This window comes from Salarias fasciatus, chromosome 10, assembly GCF_902148845.1.
Source record: "Salarias fasciatus chromosome 10, fSalaFa1.1, whole genome shotgun sequence".
In the NCBI taxonomy this organism is placed as follows: domain Eukaryota; kingdom Metazoa; phylum Chordata; class Actinopteri; order Blenniiformes; family Blenniidae; genus Salarias; species Salarias fasciatus.
Genome location: NC_043754.1, coordinates 6,266,076 through 6,290,627, shown reverse-complemented (window position 1 = coordinate 6,290,627; position 24,552 = coordinate 6,266,076). Strand labels below are relative to the sequence as shown.

Sequence of the window (24,552 nt, the reverse complement as noted above, 5' to 3'; positions counted from 1 at the left end):
TACACTTCTTCACTGTGAAATGTTTTGATAGATTGTTTAAAAAATAGGAAAAATATCTGATTCTATGAAATATTGATATGTGATTTTATGATTTAAAAGGCTAAATTGTAGATAAATCAAAAGTTTAAATATTTCAGTTTGTATGTAATGATCTAAAATATACAGAATTTCAGCTGTAAATGACAAACATGATATTCTGCACTGTATCATAATTTTTATTGTCTGACTGTACCTGAAGGACCAAAGTGAAGACAGTGCCATCTCCTGGCCATGTCAGTTCAGACAAGGAACCAGGTACACCACTTCAGATTTTATCCTGATTTCCTCAATAAAAATCATAATGCCACTACTCAGTATTCTTCCAGCTAAACCAGCTCTTTCTCTTTCCTTTAAAACCACGAATCACATTTTTTTTTGCACTGATGCAGACTCGTGTAATAGGTCAAAATCACACTTGGAGCAGATAATCAACCATACAGATAATTATGAAATGAGCCCTTGGGTCAAGTCGACTGTATAATATGTAACATGTAATAAAAACCTGTCACAAAGTCCAGACTCTGCGTCTTCTTCTTCACGGACTCAGGACGATAAACACGACACAGAGGATCGCCTCGTTCTGGGCAATGGGGGTTTTTCTTCCTTTATTTGTTTAATGTGAAATTTCCAACAGAAGGGTACATGTTTCTACAACATACATGTGCACAGTTAGTTTCCTCCCCGACGCCAGTTGCCAAGTGTTTCCCTCATGTTACTCCTCCGCCATTCAAACCGCAGAACAACTGAAACCAAACAGGCCGAAAGGGAGAGCGAAAGAACTCCTGACGCTTCACAGACACGGGTGTCTCTCCTCGTGTTTTTCCCCGAATCCGCAGAGGAGGTTTTTTTCCCCAATAGATCCAAACCACGTCGACCAGATGGAGCTGTGGAAACCTCTGTGACGTGAAAGGTGGCAGAATGGACTGACTCATCGGTTACTCAGAGTGGGAACGACATGTTATAGTATCGGGTTAGTTCATGTGAGACCACATCTATCTAGGATCGAATGCTAAAATATTTAATAAAAATGAAAATGAGAACAAAAAAAAAAAAAAAAAAATCTTATAAACAGCAATTATTCTCAATTTAATTTCAAAAAGATATGTTGTAATGACCTACAAAAACAAAAGAACAAAAAAGAAAAACATGTGCAATCAATGGCATACTCTTCCCTCTGAAGTGACGGTCATGCAGACGACCACAGCACAGCAGCAACTCTCGCTTTATTTGTTCCTACTGTAGTTTGGAGTCAGCTCGGCATGGTGGTGGTGGTGGTGGTGGTGGTGTTGGTGTTGGTGGTGGTCGGGGGGGGGGAGCCGAGCCCAACAATTCACAAATGCCGGGTTGCTGCATTCAGTAGTATTTTTGTAGTGGTTAACAAAGTCCACGCCCTTCGGTTCTACCTCCGCTCTGCCTCCTCAAGGCTCCAGCCCTCCTTGGTCACGTCCCTGCAGAGCCAACACAGCTGTGGTTGATTTGAGTTACCCCCACTTCCCCTCCCCCTCCCCTTTGCCCAGCAGAGGTCGCTAAGGAGTCACCATGGCCGCCGTGTGTCTGCTCCTCCTGCAGGTTCCTGCTGCGCTGCTATGACACCTGCTCCACGGGCCTCATCTGCACGTCTCCGATCTGAAAAGCACCACAGTCTGATCAACGGCCGTCCTCCTCCCGACGCGCCGGACGGGAGAAGAGTGAGCTGTGGATACCTGGACATGAGGAGGAGCGCTGAGGACATATGTGACGGCACTGGCTATGTCTTCTGCTTTCAAACACTGAAACCAGACAGAGACCAGACTTTAGGAGGGAGCCAGGAGACGGACGGTCTCTCCATCCATCAGTCAAACGTGACGTACTTTGATGCTCTCGTACACCGACGCTGCTTTCTCTGGATCGCTGTTGTGCAGCCGGAAGGCGAATTCAGTCTCCACGAGTCCGGGAGATATACACTGCCGGGCACGAGAAGACAGTTCACCGTCTGCACGTGCACGGACAGGACCCGGCCTGACGGCAGAACAGAGGCGCTGGGATTCTGCGGCCGCCGACTCACCGTGGCTCTGATGTGGGTGTTCGCCTCTCGCAGCTCTTGCCGGATCCCCTCAGTCAGCGCAGTCACGGCGTATTTGGTGGCGGAGTAGAAATGCACGTCGGCATTCGGCAGCACTCTGTGCCCACTCATACTGGAACGCCAAGGAAAAGATGAGGCCGTGTGAGACGAACAGTGTTTGAGCTTTTAAGCACATTTTGCAGTTCATTTATTAGAGAAATTCTGAAATAGAAATGAGATAAAGCTCTATACTTTGTGCTTTACAGCTTCCTATCTGTTGCATTATGCATCGCTTTAACTACTCACCTGTTAATATTGATGATGTGGCCATCGTCCACGTTCCTCTCCTTCATTGATTTGTAAGCCTCGCGGGTGCAGATAGACAAGGCTAAGATATTCACCTGCAGAGGAGGCGAAACACAAACTTTAACCATTCCTGTGTGAATCAGAATGCAGAAATAATTCAGTTTTACAAGTCTGTCCCTGACAGCAGAACGCTGCAGCAACGCGTGCGTCAAAACACTTTCATGAGCAGATTTCTGCAAGCTCAGGTGATACGTATCTGTTAAGGAGTCGAAGGAAAAAATAAGGAAAACGATATTTTCCTCAACAGTAATCGTTCCCTTGTTGCCTTAATTTGACATTTAAGTTGAATTGCACATTTGTGAAAATATGATCACACATATAATCACAAAACCACTAGAAAAATGCACCAACAGTACAGTCGAGCCACTGCACGTCCCTCTGTTGTCCCTCAGTAGAATAACACAGGAGAGAAAATATTCCATTCATCCCAAGGGAGAGATTCAAGGCGTGCCAGCAGCACCGAAAATAATGAGAAAAATCCAATATTATAGCAGTAAAAATGATAAATGATTAAAATAAAGAGGAGCTGAGGGCAGTGGCAGCCAATACTGGCCCACAGTGAGGTCAGTGGTTTTTCTACTGTCTGATGGCGTCGGGGGACAAACGATCTCTTGAACCTCTCGTTCCGCTCACTGCAGCTGCTCTTTTGTCCGTTCAGAGGACGACGGAAAAATAACCGGAGAGACAATGATCCGTTTACATGACGCACGCAATTAAGTGCTTTGTTTTCATTTTTGAAGGAGCGCGCTTTATTTTTCCCAGTGAATAGAGTTCATGTTTGCTGGCACCTTTTACCACCATTGGATCACAATTTGAAACAACACGAGCAGAAACGAACACAACGCTTCTGAAAACACGAAATTAAAATCTCGAGTTGAACTTTCTTGTGTAGAATTGGCAGACGTGACGCTGCGGACGTCTCCGTCCTGTCCACCGGGTCACCGTGTTGAACCATCTGAAGCCTGCTGCTCCCGTCCAGCTTGAGGTCTCAAAGCTGCTCGCAGGAGCGACATTGATAGATAGCAGGTTAACGCCGGCGTAGTAGCAAAGATAGGGGGGAGGTGACCAAACAAGGTCAGTGGGCAGATTAAACACAGGCTAAAAATACACGCTGCTGTACGCGTTGGTGAGGGCTGCCATGACAACAGATGGGCGAGTGTTACAAATGCTGGACCCGGGAGAAAAGAGACTTTTAGAGCAGGGGCTGCTCGGTGGTCAAGGGCTTAATGAATGACAATGTCGAGTCCAAACAAGAGAAATAGTGCTGGCTTTCATTAGCAGGCCTGGGCTTCTCCTCAGAGCCAGTGAAGCTGGATGCGTGTGTGTGTGTGTGTGTGTGTGAGAGAGAGGGGAGGGATGCATCACCGTTTTTCTGCTTCAACTTCAAGACATCAACTAACACGACGAAGAACCCATTTCAGCTCTTCCCTCTGCTTTTCTTATCACGGGAGAATTAATAACAAATCAATATGACATTAGCAGGAGGTGTGCAGCATCGTTTTTCTCAGCTAATATAGAGTATGCTGAGCGGCGTGTGTGACCGGCTCACATCGATCATGTTCCTCCAGCCCTCCGTCTTTCCGCTGAGCAGCGGCTCGTTGTGGGCCAGGCCGGCGTTGTTGATGCAGACGTCCACGCCCTTGTGCAGCGTCTTGATGGCCGAGAACATGGACAGGATCTCCTCCTCGTTCGACAGGTCGCACTTGTAAGGGATGAGCGTGCCGCTGTAGCCCGCACTCTGGCATTCTGCCGCCAGTTTCTGAAAAACACAAAACAACGCGCCATTTAATTTCAATGTCATTTTGAACGCCGTTGAAAAACGGGCCTGTTTTGATCTCTTGGACTGAGAGGGTGTTAATGTTTAACTCCCGGCACCATAACGGAGATGGAGCCGACTGATAAACGCCCTACCGGCTCCGACGGAGGGAGCGTCGGCAGGCCAAGCAGCCATAAAACCAACAGCACATCAGCTGAGGGCCAGAGGTAATCTGTCAGCGCCACTGCTCAAATCAGCACACCGACGAGGATGTTCCCGGAGAAAGATGAAGGAAGTTCAATTCCACTCCAAATCAAACTTCAGGCCTCAGACAGGAGCCCTGCTCTGCGGTGAAACGCTGAGTGATGCAGGCTGCACTCCAAACACATCCACCGCTACTGGTGATAATGGAGGGTGACACATCTGCTCCTGCCACGCACAGCGGCTCCGGTCACCTGACGCCCCGCTGCGGGTGCTCGGTGGGCGACGAGGGCGGGGCCGGTGGCACGGATGCTGTAAGACCGCCGACGGGGTCCAGGAACCCGGCACACACGGCTGTGAACACCGGGCTCCACCTCACTACAGCCCAACTAAAGACCCACAAAGTTCACAAAAGATCAATATTTTTTCCACCCACCGTGACACCAGCAGAGCAAAGAAAAAGTACAACTATCTTCCTATTGGTTTCTAAATAATGCAAAATATCCTGAAAGCGTAAACAAATCACTGTTTGTTCTTTAATATAATCTTTCCAAATATATTCAAAACAACTTCAGTTGATTTCAACAATGAACAGTAAATTTCAGTCTCTTCTTCCCGAGAGAAGGAAACACCATCACTTTGTGCTGTTGTCTATACCAGCTAGAAAAAAGGAAAAAAAAAAAAAAAAAAAAAAAAGGTCCTTTTTGCACAACATTGAAGATAAAAAGCCACATCCTGAAATGAGACGGTGAGAAACTTGAGAAATCACAACAGTAAACATATATATATATATATATATATATATATATATATATATATATATATATATATATATATATATATATATATAGACACACAGTTCACACAGAGCCATCGTCAGCTGACTGAAGCACGTTACTGCGCAATAAAGACCCAATCCCACTCAGAACGAGGCCTGGACCTTGCTTTATAGAGACGGCGGTGTGTGGTGTCAAGGTATCAAGGTAGCCGGCACATATTTAATGATCACTTGTTCACGACCCCGAGTCCCTGAGCAGAAACATCCTGAGCTTAACCTTTATGAGTACACATCTTAAAACATTTTGTAAGAGAATATCATAGTTAAAAAAAAAAAATGTTTGACATCTTTAAATACTTGATGAACTGCAGTTCATCCTCTTGATATCTGCTAAAACCTCCTCCTTACTTGACATAATAATTATGCAATATAATTTATAAAAAATACTCAGAAAAAAAAATCACTGGATGGGAGCTACATACAGTCGCTAGTTTCATGTGCATCATGTTAGAAGAGGTATTATCATGCATCAATCTGGTGCAAAAACTGGAAGAAGAGCTGCAAGTGAGAGGAAACTGCATATAACAGCAGCATTTCTCTTCATCTGAATGCTGTGGATAGGAAGAAAGGAAGCACTAATCTCAAAATTTTCCACAACTGTTTGGTCATTAATTATTAATATTAGCAGGGCAAAAGCCATTAATGAGGAGTCACTTTGCCTTTGTGTTCCAACAACACACGTAACAGAGAGAATTCATCCCGTCGCTCACTGCGAGTGTGCAGGTTTCTCTGCTCCTCCTCTAAGCTGTTTAACTGGGATTATCCAGAGAGGAGGCATTACCTGAACGAAGCTGTCAAAACGCTAAAACACTGAAAACGTGTGTCACCCCCTGTAAGGACCACAAAAATGAATGGCGTGGACAGGTGAGCGGTTTCCACGGCGGTCTGGGCCTGCTCAGATATAATGAAGCCTTCTAAGCTCTACATCTGCCCTGCCGTCAGTCCAGAGCTTTCTGCTTCACACTCGCCTGAATCCCTGCAGGGCCTGCTGCTTTAAAGAGGTTCCTCTTTATTCAGAAAGGAGGTTAATGTAAAGGGGAAGCCGGGGCCGCTCTTTTGTTGTGGAGGAAGAATTACTACTGCCAGTGAGCTTGAAGCGAGAGCAGCAGCGCGAACCGGCTGTGATCTGGGTCCAGCTACAGGAAGTCTCAGGCTGTGAATCTCTGTGTGTTTGTGTAAGTGGGTGTGTATCTGGCACCAGCTGCACCGCAGTGATCAGCACCAGCCCTCACGCTCACACCACGCCTACAGCGCTGCAGCCAGCTCCCCCCCGACAGATAAGCGGCCCGTACCAAGCAGTACGGCGACAATGAGGCTCAAACTGAACTGTGGTGATTCTCCTCGCTTTCTCAGGGCGACACCCCTGTAAAGCTGATAATCAAGGCCCGACAGCAGCGGGGTCACATCCCCACACTTAACGGCAAGAAAACGTCAGATCACAATGATCGTGACCCAATCCTGCTACAGTTTTTAAAAAAAGTAACAAATAAGCAACTTGAAGCTGTGGTGTTAAACTCCGAGCACATCTCAACTGTCAACTCAACCCAACTGTCTCTTAAATTGTGGCAATCACACACACTTTTATGAAAAACTGCATTCTGAATGTATTGACAGAAACAGAGTTTATCCATGCAGCTAAAACAACTTCACACGCACCAAACAGCAGCTGTAGAAGAGTCATCTTGTGCATTTGTATATATTTCAGGAGAAAATGAACTTTGTTCATTCGGATGTAATCTCCCACTCCTCCACTAGATGCCATCAAATTGCCGAAAACGTGCAGAGAGACAAATCTTGAAGGTATCATTTTAAAACATCAATATATCTTCATGGTTCCTGGTTTATCTGTAACTTCAATATCATATTATTCTTGGCCAACTCAAAGTCAATGAACCTCACAGTCTAGATAAGATCAACACACAAAGGTAGAAATTCATGTACGGTACTTCTTTTGACCGATGTTGTACTGCAGATCATTAATTCTTTACAAAGACCTCTGCAACACTCGCGTACACCCACACAGTCACATTCCTGACCTGTAGCCCCTGCGGGGGGCTGTTACATAAGCTCCACAATGCAATGGACATCATTGTCCCACATCATTTTCATTAATCATTCACCCATTCACGGCAAGACGCTGTAAATCGTCCAGGAAAACAAGTCGCCAGAGGAGAGCAGAGAGATAAGAAGAAGGATGCCAGAGTGCTGAAGGCAAGCGGGCTCTCAGCGGCGAGCCAAGATCGATTGCACACGGCAGCAACCGTGAGTGGAGACAGCGGAGAAATTAGATTTGTCTCAGGTCGACTCGGGAGTTGTGCCTTACAACGGGAGGATTGTGTTGTAGGGTGTCATGGCTTCTCTTTATCCTGCCTGTTCATGTGGCAAAAAAATAGACGCGACACTCCAGGTAGCAGCCGTTTCTCTTTCCGTATGTTCTATTAAAAGTCTGAGGTACAAACAACTATTTAGCCTGTCATGAAGCATTTTCATCCTCATTATAAAGAGTGACGTCCAGCGATCACAAAAAGTGTGTAAAAGGAGGGAGAACAAGGGGGAGGAGAGGGAGGGGGGGGGGGGTTGGCAGCCACAGAGAGAAACGGGAGGCGGCTGAGAGGAAGAGAAAACTGAGGAAAAAAAGGCATTAAAACTTATTGAAGAACATTCAGGGTACACCGCACTTTCTCTGGGACATGCTGTACCAGCGCGGCTTCAAGGACAGAAACACCCACCCACTGAAATTTAAGCAATACTTCATACTACAGTTAAAGTGGAAGCAATGCCATAAAGTTTAACTGGTAGACACACCTTAAGGAGTCACAAACCACTCAGTCTTTTCATTTCAGGCTGAGAAATGCTTCCAGCTGAAACGCTTCATTGTGGGGAACACTGACTAAAACTCATTAACTAGCTTAGCTGCTATTATGTGATGCGGGAAAAAGAAAAATTCTTTGGACACAGTTGTGCAGGCTGCGGGGTCGAAGGTGACAGGCGGCTGTATAATAGGATTGCAGCAAGGTAGAAGGGATGGTTGCCTGATTATCTCTTGTTTACACTGAACGCCGCCACTAAAAGGTCTAAAGGTTGAACGGGGTGGTTTTATAGTGCTTTCCTTTGGACGGTCTAATCTAGGCGAGGAGATAAGAAAAACAATTACCTCTTTTGTTGGGAACTACCCTCATGCACAGAATAGGGAGTTCCAGGCAATAAAAAGGCCGCGGGCCGATTAGAGACTCCGCACAAGCCGTGCACAAACATTTCAATTTTCACATGTGCACCGTGCTTGGTATTTGTCATGTGACTCAAAGGCTTTATTGCCTCCTCAGGTTAAGGGCACCACAGTCAGGTCAACAGACTGGTGCAACCAGTGTGGTTAGATTTTACTTTTCCTACACAAAGCAGTAAAAGGAAAGCAACAGGGAAAGAAAACTCCTTCAGCGACACTTCCATATTCACGTGAGGAAGCAGCAGGAATTATTTGCGCCATCGCCCTATTTGCTGTTAAAGCGGCGAAGGCTTTCACTGCAGCCCTGACGCAAACTACAAGCAGAGGAGGAAGTGAACACTGTTACTGTATTTATGTTTTCAGACAGATTAGATAGACAAGCTTTATTGATCATCTGTGGGAAACTGTTGTGTTGCGGCGGAACAGACGACAGGAATAATGCAACCACATATACACAAACACATACATTACTGCTTATTAATATCAACAAGAAAAAGAAAAGAGAAAAGAAAATGATGTGACAAAGACACTATAAATAGATCAATATCAGTAATGTCAGCTGTATTATCTAAATATTGTGCAATAAAAGGTGTACAAAATGCAAATATCTACACTAGCCACATATGTAAGAACACACGTATGCACACCATGTGAAAGTGGACCTGAGAGAAAGTGAATTTATCAAACTGAAGAGATCAATTTAACTTTTTTTTTCCATGTCTGTTTTATCCACCACAGGATCATGGCGAGTTGCTCTGAGCTGTGTGTGAAGGCAGGGGACAAACCGGTCCATCACAGTCCGCAGGAGGAATCCTCTCAGATGTAAACAGATCCATGTTGAATACATCAGAGTGAAGACATCGAGCCTTTCATTTGTAAATAACCACCACCTCAGGAAAGAATGCATGTACTCCTGCCAGTTTTATCTGTGAGTCATATCACTCACTGGGTTCACGACAGAGTCAGCTCAGAGGAGAGGTTTGTGTGGACGGTGGTGATCCGACACACTCCACAAGATATTCTCTCTTTTATCCCCCCCCCCCCCCGGGGAAAACTGAACTTTGTGAACTTGTATTTTTATGAAACAGATTCAATAAATTGCATTCACCTCCAGACTTCCTCTCTTACTCGTCTCTCTCCGCTTCACCTATAAGAACGTTCTGCTGCAGGCGCCGACCTGCTGCTACAGTTATTTACATTCCCCCCCCCCGCGTCTCGTGCATCGCGTCTGCTCTCACAAATACACACACTTTACAAATTACGTACGCGGATAAAGTAGGTTTCAGCAAGTCTTCAACAGGACAGGACAGGAAATGCTCCACCTATCGTAACAGGAGGCCCAGGAAGGGAATGTCAGTGCCAGTAAACCTTACACCTTGAACGATGATAAACGCCGGGAGGACAGCGCAGTGGTGGTGCATGGAGGACGGATCATAGGGGTCACTGAGCTGTCCGGATCCATCACGCTGTTTACAGCAGGAAAAAGCCCAGTGATCTAGAAAAATAGGTCATTAAAATATTTCATTAATCTGCAGGAATCCGGCCTGTGCTGCAGCGAGACGGTTGGAGTTTTTAAAGGACCTCCAGTCTGAATTAATACAGAAAAAAAACTAAACGGTTTCACCTCCTTGAGGATCTTTGCATCAGACTCCGACTTACTGTAACGTCCATTTCCGTTTATATTGTTAAAGCAGGCAGAGATGACTGGACAGCTCCAGAAATCTCCTGCACAGACTGCATGACAGCTGTGATTTAAAACCAACGCCGAGTTGCAAATCTACTGAGTCCAGTGGAGCCTGCGCTGTTGTGACTGAGGGAGGATTGATGTATGAGGAGGAAATGCTGTTATTTACTGTGCCGACGCGAGTCCAGGGAGGCGGTGGAGGCGAAGGGTGGATGGTGGGGGGGGGGGAGGGGGGAGATCCATGGAAACGCCATGGATTATGAGTTAGGTATATGTCTTTGTCAGCTCACAGCTCACGTGGAAAACATGCAGTCAGTGGAAAAGCTTTCTGCAGAGGTAAGACAAAAGCCCGACAAGCCGAGAGGGAACTCGATAAGCTCGGCTGAAAACTGACACGCGGAATAAAACAGTGACCGTGGAAGCTGCGATGAAGAGTGACGCAGCAGAAAGCTTCACGTTAAATCATCACTTCGACTATTATTAGATTTTGGATGTGACGCGCCGACGCATGCAAAGTATTAAAGAAAATGCTTGAAAATCGTTGAAATTAGAAGCCACGAAACAACAAACATCCAAGTCAGAAGCAGGATAAAGACAGAGAGATAAAAGCACCAAGTGAGACAGGAGGGCATGAGACAACTGAGTAAATCTGTGTGACCTGACCTAGTTCAATTCTATTCACTGTAAATCAGCAGGACAGACTGCCTGGACACAACCTGCAGGAGGAGGGCGAGACGGCTTCAGATCTGAGACGCCGCGTAACTTTTTTTTTTTTTACTGTGCTGCTCTGGATTTTGAAGCATGACTGAGCACCTTTTACTTCCCTCAGAACGGGCAGCGAGTGGAGGCGGGTCAGCCAAGGTCTGAAATTAACCTTCAGGGCTAACCTGCCAAGCGCTCAAGTTTTAATCCGCCATTTAATCACGCAAATAAAAGGTGCCCGGGCGAGGTGAAGAGGCGGCGAGCGAAGGGTCTGCAGGCCGGCCGAGGCTGCTGCCTTGCTCAGGGGCTGTGTGACTGCTCACAAGCTTATTTGCTGGTTTGCGGAGAGAAATTTCAAAACAGGCAAACATGAGAATCTGAACATCGGTAGAGCACTAGCATGTCAATTTTTCCAGTCTATCTGCACTGATAGGCCACATATATGGATTTGCGTGACCTACATGTCATTTAAACTCCTCTGTATTCTTTTTCTTTAAATGTTGGATCGAATAATGAGCTAAATTTACAAATTTGTACTAAAATAAATAAAAGCTTGGAAATATGCTGCCAGACATCTACTTTTATCTGCTTTAAAAGCAGCCAGCACAAGTCTGCTTCACTCCGTCGGTCTGAAATGAGCTTATGTGCAACACAGAAAGCTTTCTTCAGGATCTCGAGGGCGATGCTCCTTCTGCTTTCAGTCGGAGTTGAAATGTGACGGCTTGCTCCGAGCGCAGAGCGCTCTCCCACAACAGGAACGAAAGGGGATATTTTTACCCACATTCCCCAAACCGTGGTGTGTTTATTGATACGTCTAGCAGATCTGCTGATGCACCAACACCGGCCACCGTTCAATCTGATCGATTATGTGACAGACGCCGCCCTGTTCCCACCTCGGTCTCTTCTCCAGGAGACGGACTGCGGCGTGCAAATCTCCTGTGCAGCAGCCTCAATCAGTAATCACTGTTAAACATTAAAATGCAAGTCAGGGTGATCCATAATCCCCAAAGGTGGAGATTAGATGAAAACGATATGAACATTTCCTATTAGAAACTACGTTATGTTAATCGGCATTATTAGGATATTATGCTATCAAAGAAATAATCACACTCAAGTGTGACGTTTCTTTTACGCAACAGTGACATGAACATTATTTATTGAATGACAAAAATAGAAACAATGAGTTTTGATCATGCCACAATTAGAACAAATAGAACCACAAGCTTTTTATCACAGTGTTTCCGCATCACTGTATTTCTACAAGTCCTGCAAGTTCAATTTCCCTGAGTTGTGAAGTATCTGTACATTTCTGTTCCCAGTGCAATTAAAAGAAAGTCAATAACTAACCGCCGGTGTTCTTATTGGTGTCATCGTGACATCTGAACCAGTTGTGAGGTGGATTGATCTGGCTATAAAAACACAATTACATGACTCAGTCAGTTTGAATCTTCTGTTGAAACTATAGATCCAACACGGAAAAAGCTCATAAAAACAGATAAACACTATTGATACATGCTGAAATACTGATATGATATGAAGACAACTGAATTTGAAACAGTAGTCTTAATGATTAAAGGTGGTAAAACTACCTGGTGACCTGTTAATCATCTACTTTCCATGAAATTAATCCACTTTGCTACAACAATTCAAATAGAGTCATGTCTTTCTTATATAATGACATCCATTGGAACAAATTTAAAGTTGTTACAGCAGCTATAGCAGTATATGAAAATATGTTGATCTAAAAAAAATCCCCAAAAGTAAGAACACTTCACCCAAAATCTGATGTAATTCTACGTTCAAAAAACAGATATAACAGTTTTCTAAACCTCATATTTTAGATATGAAAGACTACAATGTAGGTCAAGGGTCTCAAAACTCATTTTCATAAAGGGAAAAAAATCACCTCGATGATTGTTCTGAAGGTAAATAACACAGCGGTAAATAAGTGTCTGTGAAATTAACCTTTTTAATTGTGTCAAATAAATATATCTGTTATTGAAATCTGAAAAACTTGAACAAACCTCTTGATTCAGCACCTCATGACTATCAAAGGTCAGAAAAAAAGAAACCATTAAAAACTGCTTCCTCTGAGACGACATCCTGCCTTTTAACTGGGAGGATTTCATGTTTTTCTTGGAGGCTAAATTTAGCTCACCTCACTCACGTGTGTTTTCAGATGACATTTTGGCACCGACGTGTTTTGAATATCGTCTCAATTCTGCATGAACTAAACAGGGGCCGGATTTGGTCCACGGGGACCGGATTTTGGCCCACGGGCCTTCAGTTTGACGCATGTAAAGTGAACTGACATGTATGAAAGGCCCTGATCAGCATCCATGCTCGTGCTCCCATAACTGTACCAAAACCTGATATGCAGATATGAGTGTGGGAGATGTGAACCACAACGCTTCAGGAAAAACTTCATGGTGAGAAACAAACTTTAACTTAATTTTTTTTTCTTCTCTCACTTCAATGCCTTCAAACTCCAGTGCATGATAACCTTGGTAACACTCCATATGCAAAGCTATGATAGGCACACTTCCAAGAATGCGATTCAACTTTTACACACTCAGTAACTTTAAAGCAGTGTGTGCGCCGAAAGATTAAAAAAACACATCTCTGTGCCACTGGTTGTCTCAGGGCTTCACTACAGTTAGAACGCGCGTTGTGGCCTCTTGGATGCGGACCGAGTGTCTCCATTCCTGCACAGAACCCATGGTGACCACACGTCTCCCCCCCCCCACAGCCCGCCACTCCCCCGCTGCCAGCGCCATAGTCTCACAGACAGCAAAACAATGCTGCCGCCACAACTCTCCACTCCACTTTCTCCCAGTCCTGTTTACACAGAAAACAGTAGCCCATAAGCTCGGAATATATTTCGCCCTTTCCTCACTGCGGGGAGAAAATATTGCTGCGAATATAAGAGCTTTATTTCCCCCCAAGTCAAGTAATAAAGCCTAAAAAAGGAAGTCGGGAACAATTGCTTGGTGATGCATGGACAATTGCATTCCGCACGAGCAGCATGCCAGCTTTGGCACGACTGCAGCCGGTTTACATAGCAGGGAGGCTACAATGCTGGCTTTGTGGCTCTGCACTCTCTCAGGTCTGACACAAGTGACAAAATAGCACCAATACAACTTCACATTTGTGCTTCAGCTCCATTTGATGTCTGATTGATGCAACAAGGTTTAAAAGTAATCAAGTATAAATACATATTGTTCCTTCCTATGTAGAGGACTTATCAATACAGAATATTCTTCAGTTAATAACTTGGAGAACAGAAATCAAATTAACATTTTACCTGACTAAATACACCTCATGTTTGACATTAAATCTACCAATTTGTTCTTTTTCTTCACACTGCATCCAGCACATGAAAAAACTGTCCTATTCAGTGCAGTGTTTGAGTGCTATGACCTTGTTTTAGTCATGCAGAAGTCACAGACAGGGGCTGAAACAAGCTGTTGCAGTTAACTATTGACAGGGGAGGCCACGTGATCAGAGTATGAATGAAGGCATCTATTGCACAATTCTGACTGCTGCGGGCGTGGGTGTGTGTGTGTGTGTGTGTGTGTGTGTGTGTGTGTGTGTAGGCAAGGTGGGGAAAAATGTCAAGAAGTGATTCAGTAGTAAATGGGGACGCTCAGACGAAGCCGTGGCTTGGAATCGGAGTTGTCACTTAGCGTCACGGTGGCTGAAACTGACCCACAATCCTCTTTGTGAAACTACAATGATCCGGCCTACAGCGGGCGAAGAAGCGGCGTCAGAGCCAGAGGGCTGATTAGCAAACAAATCAATACGGGATGATTGATGCAGAGTGTGTAGATAATCAAACTGCAGCAGCACATGGCGGACAGCGAGACATCACAGGTCATCATGTGTGACGGGGTCATGTGGATGACCTCTTCAGAAAAACATGACAATCATTGTGCACATTCTTACTCAATCACTCCTCTAACAAGGTTTTTTGATCTTCTATAAAAAAAAAAAGACAAGTCACTCCATATTGATTGAATGAGCTCACATCAAGGGCATGAAATTCTATAAATAGTTCAAACTAACTACTCTCCTGAGGACGGAAATAAAGTTTATACACAAACACACGTGTAAAGGAGTGAAAATCAGATATAAAGACACAAAGTTGGTTAAAGTGGACTCTTCTGAAATCTGTGGGGCGAGGAGAGAAAGGCTTAATTATTGCCCGACAAGATAAGCAAAGGGACAGTGCCTTATAGATTATGGATTGGTTAGCGGGTCAGTTCCAGCAATACCTGCCCCGGAGGAGGCACTCGGCTTCCTACTGATACTCCCTCAAAGCGGTTGTGCTGGAACACACACCTCAGAGTATTTTAGACTGTCATGATCCTCTGGGTGGATAAAACACACTTAATAAACAACAATTTGAAAGCAGAATCAAGACTGACACTAATTACTTATTTACAGTGAGTGCAGGATTTAATACCAGGAGAAGTCTTTTATTATAATAATAATGGGTGTGACTCAGGCCTCCTGTGATACAGCTCCTGGCCTCAAATATGAGACATCATGTGAATCAAGATGTGCTGGATTCAAAGCACAAGATACTAATTTTGTCCGGCTGCTTGTTGCAGATTGTTGTGGATTGATTTTAATTGATGGTGCTGTAAAACAAGTGGAAACTTGAAGTTTCTGTTATTTATGTTTGGGGCCTCCATGTAGAAAAATGAGAAGAGGCTTGGATCTGTGATCAGGAGAGACTTTCCTACACACTTTCTTCACAGTCGCCCACTGCTGCTGCTGCTGTCCCACACAATGAGGTTATTATCTCAGTTACTTCACTGTCATTTGGTAAGCCATGGTGCAAAAGCTGCAGCTGGATCTGACCTCTCTGCAGATAAATCTACCAGAAAAGTGGCACTTATCGCGGATCAATTCATTGAGGTGATGATTCAATCAGGTATCTGGGCATGTGATCACTGACAGAGCATCAAACGCTCTCTGAAGGCTCAGGGTACACAGTGTTACACCGTGCTGCTGCTGCAGTGCTACTTTGACATTTGATCTCGTTAAGATTTAGCTTCTTGAGACACTACAGTGACCTTTCAGTGGGTTAAACGGGAGATAACGTGCAGTTGCACAACTATAATTTATTTGGATCAAGTCAAAGTGGAAATGCTGCAGCTGGATCTGACCAGCTGGAGCGAAACGTACAAGAAAGTGACACCATCGTGGAGGAGATGATACAATAAAGTAATGCCGAGTATCTTGAAATGATCACTTACAGGTCGTGAGAGGAATAAATACGATCTCGAGGTCCAGGATATGTTAATATCAGTGTCATATTATGCAGCAGAGGGACTTTTGACATTTGATCTCGTGAGGATTTAGCTTCTTTTGGACACTACTGTGACCTTCTGGTGGATTTAACAGGCGATATCAAGCAGTTTAACAACTATGGTTCATTTATGCACTCTTATCTCTAATCAAGCCGGTTTCCTCCGTCACACAGAGCTTCACTTGATCCAGAAAAAGGCGGTATTTACACGCATTTTACACCCACATGGTGTTCAGCTCAAGGTTTGTAGCTCCAACTGTGGCGCTAATGTTAGCTAGCGGTTCACGTTAGTTAGCTAGTTTGTTGTTGAGAGAGAGAGAGAGAGAAAAAAAAGAGCTTCCGAGTTCACAGTAGTGATTAACGATTTTCAAATTTGATGGCCCACCTCTATTTTGTCCACATTCCTGGCACAGCCCACCACCCTCATGCCTTGCTGGACCAGTGCCCGGGCTACTGCCGCTCCAATTCCCACCGAGGCTCCGGTCACCAGGGCCACTCTGCCTTTCCACCGCTCCATCTGCACCGGCGCCGTGGTCGCTTCACGAACCGAGAGCCCGTCTGCACTGCCTCTGAGCCCGGTCCGAGCCTCTCTCCAAGCTTCTCCGAGCCAGCAAGCAGACTAGTTACGGTGTGTTTTGAATGCACCAGCTCCCAGCCCTGCTGTGTGAGTCAATGCAGCATCCAGATCCATGCGCTCCTCCGGTGGAAATATGAGGAGTCAGTCCAGGAGCGCGTAAAATGTTTGGTTCACATCACCTCCCACTTGTTTTTTTTTCCCCCCAGTTCCAGAGCTCGGAGGAGCTCCTGTGTGGTCACTTACCACCACCTACTGGACGGAACCGGAACAGCACGAGCAGGGTTTATCCATAATCCAAAGATTTTGGATTATGGATTTGAAACCTGCTGTAAACCAGTTTCCCTAAACCTGCTACCAGACTGTTAAATCCTATACTTAGAGTTTAACTTGTAATGACTGAAGCAAACTGGCCTGCAAATCAGTATCAAGTGGAATAAACTACAAATATAATGCATATTTAATAAATATTCTTTATTTAGTAAATTTCGCACATTTTGACATAACACCCAGATCCGTATTACAAATGGATGTTTATTCTCTGTAAAATCTTTTTCATTAGAATTTCTGTACACATTTAAATGGTACAACTTGTATCACTACATTGAAGTGTTAAAGAGAAACAAAGTAGAAACAAAAAAAAAAAAAAAATCATAATAAGACTTCTAAAGCTGCATCCCTACTGTCACAGCTTGCAAAGCATGATTACTGATTCCACTAAACTCTTGCCCAACAACCCTACACAAGATCAACAACAGAAAGCTCGGCTTGGTCGAAGAGAACAAATACAGAGTGGCCGATGACGTGAAAAAGTGTTGATGAATTTGTGCGAGATAGATAGAGAAAAAGAGATTTGTGACAAAAAGAAAGCGAGAATCACATTTACTTTAAAGAAGAGACCGAACAAGACACCAAGAGATACACCAGAAGTGTGTTTTTCCAACAACGCAGCAGTAGTGGTCATGAGTGGTTTTCCCAGTGGAAGACGTCATTATTGCAGTTCATTGGCGAAGGCTGTGGTGAACCGTTTCCCACAGACCGGCTTGCTTCTCTCGGTGGCACGGCAGTAGTCGGTGAATTTCTCCTTCAGAAGCTGTCGGTACTGGTGGCGGTTGTTGTAGAAGGACCGATTTTTTTCTCGAAACGCCTGGATCTCATCCTGTGAGAGACAATTCTCTTCATCTGAGGTGACTTCAACATCATCCTGAGAAGAGAAAAAAAAAAAACAGGTTTGTAAGACCAGAATATAACTTGTTTCAATTCCACACACAGCAACACTTCTTTGTTCACTGGACACTAAAATACATGCACTCAAACGTCTTTATCTTATTTCTATTTAAGGACAGCTACCTGATTTTTACTGACTTACCAGAAGTTCCTCCAGACTTTTGTTTTCCTCTGGAGGGCTGAGCTTCTTTTGATGTGTCGTCCATGGCAACCGCAGTGCGATACCGGCAAGCTTGTCACCACGTAAAGAGGAAAAGATTTCTTTGGTTCGACAGCTGTGTGTGGATGTCGCAACGTGGTCTTTTGCTTTCCCCTCCGACTTGAAACAGTCAGTTTTCTCCTCCTGCAGATACGTGCACATCGATTAACACATGTCTGAATATTTTGTGCATTAACTATTCCCTCGGATTGCTCTCTCTCACCTGGTTGCTGCAGAAAGCCTTGCTCTTCTTTTTCTTCTTTTTACTCTTGCACTGAGTGTTTTCCTCAGGTTGTGACCAGCAGTCCAAGCAGCTGGGCAGTTCAACCTTCTCCTCGTCTTCGGCGCAGTGCTGGACATTTGGATCATCTCCTTCTGAAAGGGAAGGAAACCCAGACCGTGAGCCGACGCTAGTCAAACATTCACCACGCCGTGTGTTCGCAGGCGGCCGAGACGACTGCTGCGGTGAGCCCCACCTGCTTCGTGGTTGCAGATCCCCTCGGAGCAGGCGACGTCAGAGCCCTCTGGAGTACATGTCTCGCTGAATGAGGAGTAGCCATAGTCGCTTGCGTTGCCGTGACCGGACAAATCTGCAGGCAGAAGGGATGTTTTCGGAAAGTTCTTCTTTCATCTGCATTTTAAAACAAAGTTCTCTGAGAGTGTGCACTATACCTTGTTTGGTGTTCTCTGGACAGCTGCAGGATGTGGGGACATTTATGGCGATGCTCTCTTCACAGCCGGCCTCCTCTTCGTCCTCCTCTTCATCGTGGTGGCTTCCGCAGGTCTTGCAGCTGCCCTCCTGACACTCAAGAGATCCCTGAAAAATCCCAGAAGACCACGGTCAAAATGAAACGAGCCGTCTTAAAGAGTAAGGGCGTGCCTGTGCGGCAGACTCGTTACCTCGTCCAGATTTTTGTCCTTGCCCTCTCCCTCCTGTTCAGACACGTCAAAGCCACACTTGTTTTTACGCCGATTTTTCCGCTTTTGCCGTTTTTTCTCCTGCTTCAGCTCTTTGGCTCTCTCCTCCTCAGACAGCTCCTCCACAAACTGCTCCAGCCGACTGATCCCCTGCATCTTCTCCACGGCCATCTAGGGAGATGTTAGTAAATCCATCAGCCATCAGCTATAATGTAATGCACATCTGATAAGCATTATGTGGTCGGAAAGTCACAATACTGCATTATTAACAGCTATAACGAATAAAACCTGAGAAATTAAGAAAAAAAGGGTGTAACTTAATATACCACAACAAAGAATGTGCTGAATTTAAAAGGCACTGAACAGAGTGTGGTAGAATTCACTCAAATTCTTCCCAGTATAAAGTATCCCTCTGGTATTGATCACCTTTCTGATGAACACCAAGTCAAAGTATGGTATACTGATACTTTGTATATAAGCATAAAATGTTCTGCCGACAGTATCGACTATAAACTTTTATTGGATTCTCTCTATCTTATTGTTGAATACGTACTACAGTCGCAACAGAAGCAAGTCGTTATTTCACAACTGTATGATTGACTCTCTCTGCGTTGTATTACATACCTCAAAACTTTTGCGGAGAGCGTCGATTCCTAGATGGAACAGTATCTGCCAGGTCTGCTCCTCCGCTCGCAGCTTCTGCCAGATTTTGTGCAGCCGCTCATACAAATGAATTCCCACACAGGTCAGCACTTCCTCTTGTGCGATGTCAATAGTCTTCGCATGTCTTTCTCTGCGCCTGTAATTAAAGGAGCAAAGAAATATTTTAAATTAACATGGAAGAAAAAAATTAGACAACAAAATGAAAGTTTCACATTTCACACTGAACTTACTCGTATCCTCCTGCAAACTCGGGCTCTGCCCTGCTAAGGAGCTGAGCCAGGAACTCTGTATCTGACCACACGTGGATGTGACGCTCGTGAGGACAGCAGCACAGTCCTTCGTACAAGGCAGCGTAGTATCCCTTCTCTTTACTGGAATCCACCTCTCCGATCAGGATGTTATACGCTCTCAGGACTTTGCCTTTGCAGTCGGTGCAAAACCTGTGGACAAAAACAAAACAAATAAAATAATAAACACATTTCCCTTCAACTTCTAAACAAAGGGCAACTATTATCAAATCAAAGCCATCATAGTCACCTGTGTTTGCGCAAGTATGTCTCCAGTGTCTCGAGAAGACAGGCACTATCAATGACGACCACCTCATCCCTGCACGCTGGAGACATCAGCTCCAGCACGTCCATCCAGCTTCCGCTGTAAGAAAACATGTATTTAAGCCATGACGACTTCAGCCAGGATGAAGGCAGGGTCTTTTTGTGGCACCTCTATGAACACCTTTTGAAATCAGTTTGTGCTTCTCCAAAACCTCTTCTTGTCTATCTCAGCACCAACGATTGGACAACTGCTACTATTGCTAATATACTGTGAGTTTCCTGGACCAGACAAAAATGTAGCCATGATTTTATTCAGAAGACAATGTAATTATCATTTTCAAGGGATCAACATGACTCGATCTGTTGTTTTTCCCACAGAATTGAAAGCTGTTCAAATGTTTACTCGAAACATAAGGTAAACATACAAAACAGCTGAAGCCTTTAGTTTCTACTGGAAAAGCTACAGATGATCAATAGTAGCAATGTTTTCATAATGCTGCCTTCTTATCCATGAGACTTACTGTACAAACAACCTTTCCAACAACTTGTTTGCACATATTACTACCGGAACAGTTAGAAAAGGGCTCATGTTGATCCTGAGACTGAAACAGGATCTTGTAAAGCTTCGAGGGAAGGACTGCCTCAATTTATTCTAACTCACAGCTGCCTTCTAGGGGGCAGAATCCAAGAATATGAAAAATTCTTCACTATAATCATGAATCTTCTGAGGCCTTCCTGTTCTTCAGCCTGTCATATTTGGTCTAATATAGTCACTATCTCTCCTCAGGATGGGTCCAAAGCTTTTATACTTGGCCACTTTGTCTCAATACCCCACCCTCCAAAAAAAAAAAAAAATAAAATAAAAAAAATAAACCAAGGTGTCCAAACAATTATCTTCAGTTACCATCGTTCCCTTTACCACTTTATCCAACTCAGAGCAGCAGTTGATCGCAGCTGAATATGGACAAAGACAGGTACAACCTGGAAAAGTCATCAGTCCATCACTCATTTTCAATTCCCACTTCAACAGTAATCAAAATGGACTCATCTGGCTGCAGCCAATCACTACCGTGTGACAGAGAATGCAAAGTGAATAGTGTAACTCTTGTTGCATTGACACTGTGTTATGGTACAGGGGGTAGACGTGTGGACTGACGAGTCTTGGAAAGATAAAAAGTCACTGAAGCAAAAATGAATAAAACAGCTGTGATTGGTAGCATTGGTTAGCGCTCTCCTTTCACAGCGAGAGTCCCTGGTATAGGTCTGGGTTCAGGGCCTGCCTGTAGTTTACAAGTTCTGTCTGCGTATCTGTGGGTTTTTTTCAGGTAATCCGGTTTATTCCCACAGTGCAAAAACACACATTTCTGAAAGCGGGAGTGAGGTTGTGTTTTTCAGCCTGTAATGGACTGGTGACCTTCCCAGGGTATGCACTGTGTTTGTCTGATATGTTTTTCTGACTTTTTTTTCCCCCCAGGTCACTAGAACACTGAAAAACTGCTGTCGCAACAGCTACAAGCAGGAATGATTTCCTGTGGTGCATTGAGGAGCGGAGCAGTGGAGCAGTGGTTTGCTCTGGCCTCACAGTGAGAATGTCATGGGTTCAAATACCAGACAGGCAGAGTTGGCATGTTCTCCCTGTTTTCACATGGGAGTCCTCTAGGTACTCCAATTTCCCCCCACAGTCCAAGAATATGTACCAGAGGTTGATTAGTGACCTTAAATTGCTCCTACGGGTGCGTGTGTGTGTGTGTGTGTGTGTGTGTGTGTCTCTCTCTCTCTCGTGACTGATGACCTGTCCAGGTGTATCTTGCCCTCGCCCATACTTAGCTGGGATTGGCTCCAGCAATCTGCAACCCTGAAGAGTGTTCTTATGCTTTTTAAGAACTTCACAGAAAGGTCATTTGTTATGACAGCTTTTGTGTGTCTATATCAATTTACGGACTGGCAAGCTGTTCATTACTTGATGTATGAAGGCTATTCTTTTGTTGACACGGTCAGAATTTCCAATAACTCATTCTATTTTCCATGACGTTTTGTCTGTTCTCAATAAACCACTCGGCTATCCTTTGTGACCCATGGATGGTGGTAGTTCTATTGAATGAAATTCCATCAGAAAAGAAATGTCTCATTAAAGTCCTGCAGAGGTGGCTGCAAAAATGAGTGTTTGTTGGCCTGTAATGGACTGGCGACATGTCCAGGGTATACAGTCTTTGTCCATAGTAAGATAGGATCGGGTCCAGCGGCCTCGACACTGGGATTGATAAAGTGCACAAAAACAATAGACGAAAACCTTCGTAACAATCTGGAGGGACATATAAATGTGTTATAGTCCTATTATATAATAGTGCTATTTAATTTCACAATTACAGCATTCATGCATTTACCTCACATGCCTAATACTTAGAATGATACAAGTTGAGGAATAAATGAATGGAGATGGAACCATGACTCACCCCAGTGGTTTCGGTTTGTGTGTATCTAAAGAGTGCAACTGGCAACGTTTGTTCTTTTTACTTTTTGGAATGGCATCAATCATCTCATTCAATTTTGAGCTGTAAAAGAAAAAGTAAACAGTGAATGACAAGTGCAAAAACACAGTATATACTTGGAATACTCAGACATTTTGCATACTATAACTTTGACAAGTCTAATGACCACAAATAACACATTTCTGAAGAACTTGCCCATGGACGTAGAAGAGGGAGTAGAGCTTCTTCACGTCAGCCAAACATGTCTTTGTGACAGAGAGGATGCCTGAGGGTTTCACAGTGAGAGGCTCCAGAGCTGGGTTCCCCGACTCCACTAAATGCGAGAAGAGCCGCTCCACACTCCGTCGACAGCCCACACATGGCACCAGCTGAGATAACGCACCGTACACCTCTCTGGATGTCACCATCAGAGCCATATTCAAGTCCTGGTACTTCAGCTTGGAATATTGCTAGGGACACATGGAAATCAAAAACATGTGTTATCACTTTGTGAAGGAGTCACACGAAGGTGAGTTTAGTTTGTGAGCATGATTGAAAGGTGAGAGGATATATTATTTTCTCTACCTCACAAAACCGTTTCCAATGGGAAGTGTTTACTTCCTGGCTGTCAACATCCAGACCGCTTTCTGAAAACTCCATCACCATCTGAAAACAGATTACATGCAACTTTTAACTGAACAGAAGAGCTACTTTTTTCTACAGACAACGTTTTTCAGGCAGATACGCATCATATTTAAACGTCACATCATTAAAATTAAACAAAATTGCGTCTCGTTGAGACATAATTCTTACCGTGATGGTGTCGTCGATAAACAGGGGAATCTGCCTGGCCTGGAATTTGTAGTCTTCCTCCCCCTCCCTGCAAACTGCTACCAGACGTGCCATGACTTCTTCCAGGCCTGTCTGTGGTGCAGATCACCTGCGCGATTCACAACAATTCACCAAATCTGACATTAACACAGGCTACACCAAGCTAATGCTAACCTACTCCAGGTCATCGCGGGGCTAACTATAACATACATCCCTATCATTGAAATAAACTCAGTACCTGGAAGCACACGCACTGCAATCTTTAACAATTTCCAGAGACGTTCTGGAATCGATAACAATTCACACAGCGCGACAGTAACTTAAAGATTTGTCCTGACCTAGATTTAACCAGCTCAGTTAGCAAAACAACCTCAACACCGGCCTGACATTAGACTGGGACAGATCGCTGGGTTGCATTTGGTAAGCTTACCGACGTTTGGCTTGAATGTTTAGTCACACTCGTAATAAAATCTGGTAGTAACCGGTAGCTAACCGGTTAACAGCCGCCTGCTAGCTAAATTCGTTTCCTAACTTCCGAAACTGACGAAACCGGTTCGCCTATTTCTTGCACAATACTAACAACGATTTTGTGTGTGAAATGCAGTTTGAGTACAATTGTAAAGAACTATGAATATCCTGGTGTGTGAATATCTAATTTGACGTGAATCATGTCGATGTCAGCAAACTTGGCTAACTCACTTGTTAGCAGCGCTAACATTAGCTTCGACTGCGGCTAATATAAAGTTGGACAGGCTACTTAGCGACTGTCGCTTCGCTTCCTCTTCGCTCACAGAATGCACCGCATATCACCGTCCTATCGAGGTAAAGCAACCCTGCACTGAGATAAACATCTGCTTTACTCACCGTTTTCTCAAAGTTCTTCTTAAATAATAAACAAGTGCGACAGACTGTCAGCAGCTCGAGCGACGGAATCCTCACTCGCTTCACCTTTAC

The 24,552-nt window shown here is 44.4% G+C and overlaps 2 protein-coding genes across 3 annotated transcripts; both read right to left on the bottom strand.

Annotated features, from left to right (window-relative positions):
* Positions 1–633: 633 nt before the first annotated feature.
* dhrs11a (dehydrogenase/reductase 11a) lies at positions 634–16,872 on the bottom strand. Its single transcript, XM_030101562.1, has 8 exons — positions 16,553–16,872; positions 3,996–4,205; positions 2,387–2,481; positions 2,084–2,213; positions 1,890–1,982; positions 1,743–1,808; positions 1,578–1,665; positions 634–1,487 (listed from the first exon to the last, which is right to left on the bottom strand). The coding sequence occupies exons 1-7, from the start codon at positions 16,682–16,684 to the stop codon at positions 1,624–1,626; spliced, it is 768 nt and encodes a 255-aa protein (XP_029957422.1). The 5' UTR covers positions 16,685–16,872; the 3' UTR covers positions 634–1,487; positions 1,578–1,623.
* A 383-nt stretch (positions 16,873–17,255) lies between these two features.
* On the bottom strand, positions 17,256–24,552 carry ggnbp2 (gametogenetin binding protein 2). 2 transcript variants are annotated; one of them, XM_030101385.1, is made up of 14 exons: positions 24,463–24,552; positions 23,581–23,707; positions 23,353–23,433; positions 22,984–23,237; positions 22,753–22,851; positions 20,286–20,399; positions 19,979–20,188; positions 19,710–19,884; positions 19,068–19,256; positions 18,840–18,984; positions 18,644–18,757; positions 18,391–18,542; positions 18,111–18,311; positions 17,256–17,945 (listed from the first exon to the last, which is right to left on the bottom strand). In XM_030101385.1, exons 2-14 carry the CDS (start codon positions 23,671–23,673, stop codon positions 17,733–17,735), a joined length of 2,040 nt encoding a protein of 679 aa, XP_029957245.1. In that variant the 5' UTR covers positions 23,674–23,707; positions 24,463–24,552; the 3' UTR covers positions 17,256–17,732. The 2 variants fall into 2 exon arrangements, with proteins under 2 accessions (XP_029957245.1, XP_029957246.1); XM_030101386.1 differs by having other exon boundaries at positions 18,391–18,539.

Bases quoted from the DNA above. Each gene is read 5' to 3' on its own strand.
- ggnbp2 (XM_030101385.1), bottom strand. From the start codon at position 23,673: ATGGCACGTCTGGTAGCAGTTTGCAGGGAGGGGGAGGAAGACTACAAA. The intron at 20,189-20,285 runs GTGACTATGATG...TTTTGTCCACAG, and splicing joins ACATACTTGCGCAAACACAG to GTTTTGCACCGACTGCAAAG. The intron at 18,312-18,390 runs GTGAGAGAGAGC...ACGTATCTGCAG, and splicing joins AGGCTTTCTGCAGCAACCAG to GAGGAGAAAACTGACTGTTT.
- dhrs11a (XM_030101562.1), bottom strand. From the start codon at position 16,684: ATGGAGCGGTGGAAAGGCAGAGTGGCCCTGGTGACCGGAGCCTCGGTG. The intron at 4,206-16,552 runs GTGGGCCATCAA...TGTGTTTTTCAG, and splicing joins GGAATGTGGACAAAATAGAG to AAACTGGCGGCAGAATGCCA. The intron at 1,666-1,742 runs GTATCCACAGCT...GGTGCTTTTCAG, and splicing joins GCGCTCCTCCTCATGTCCAG to ATCGGAGACGTGCAGATGAG.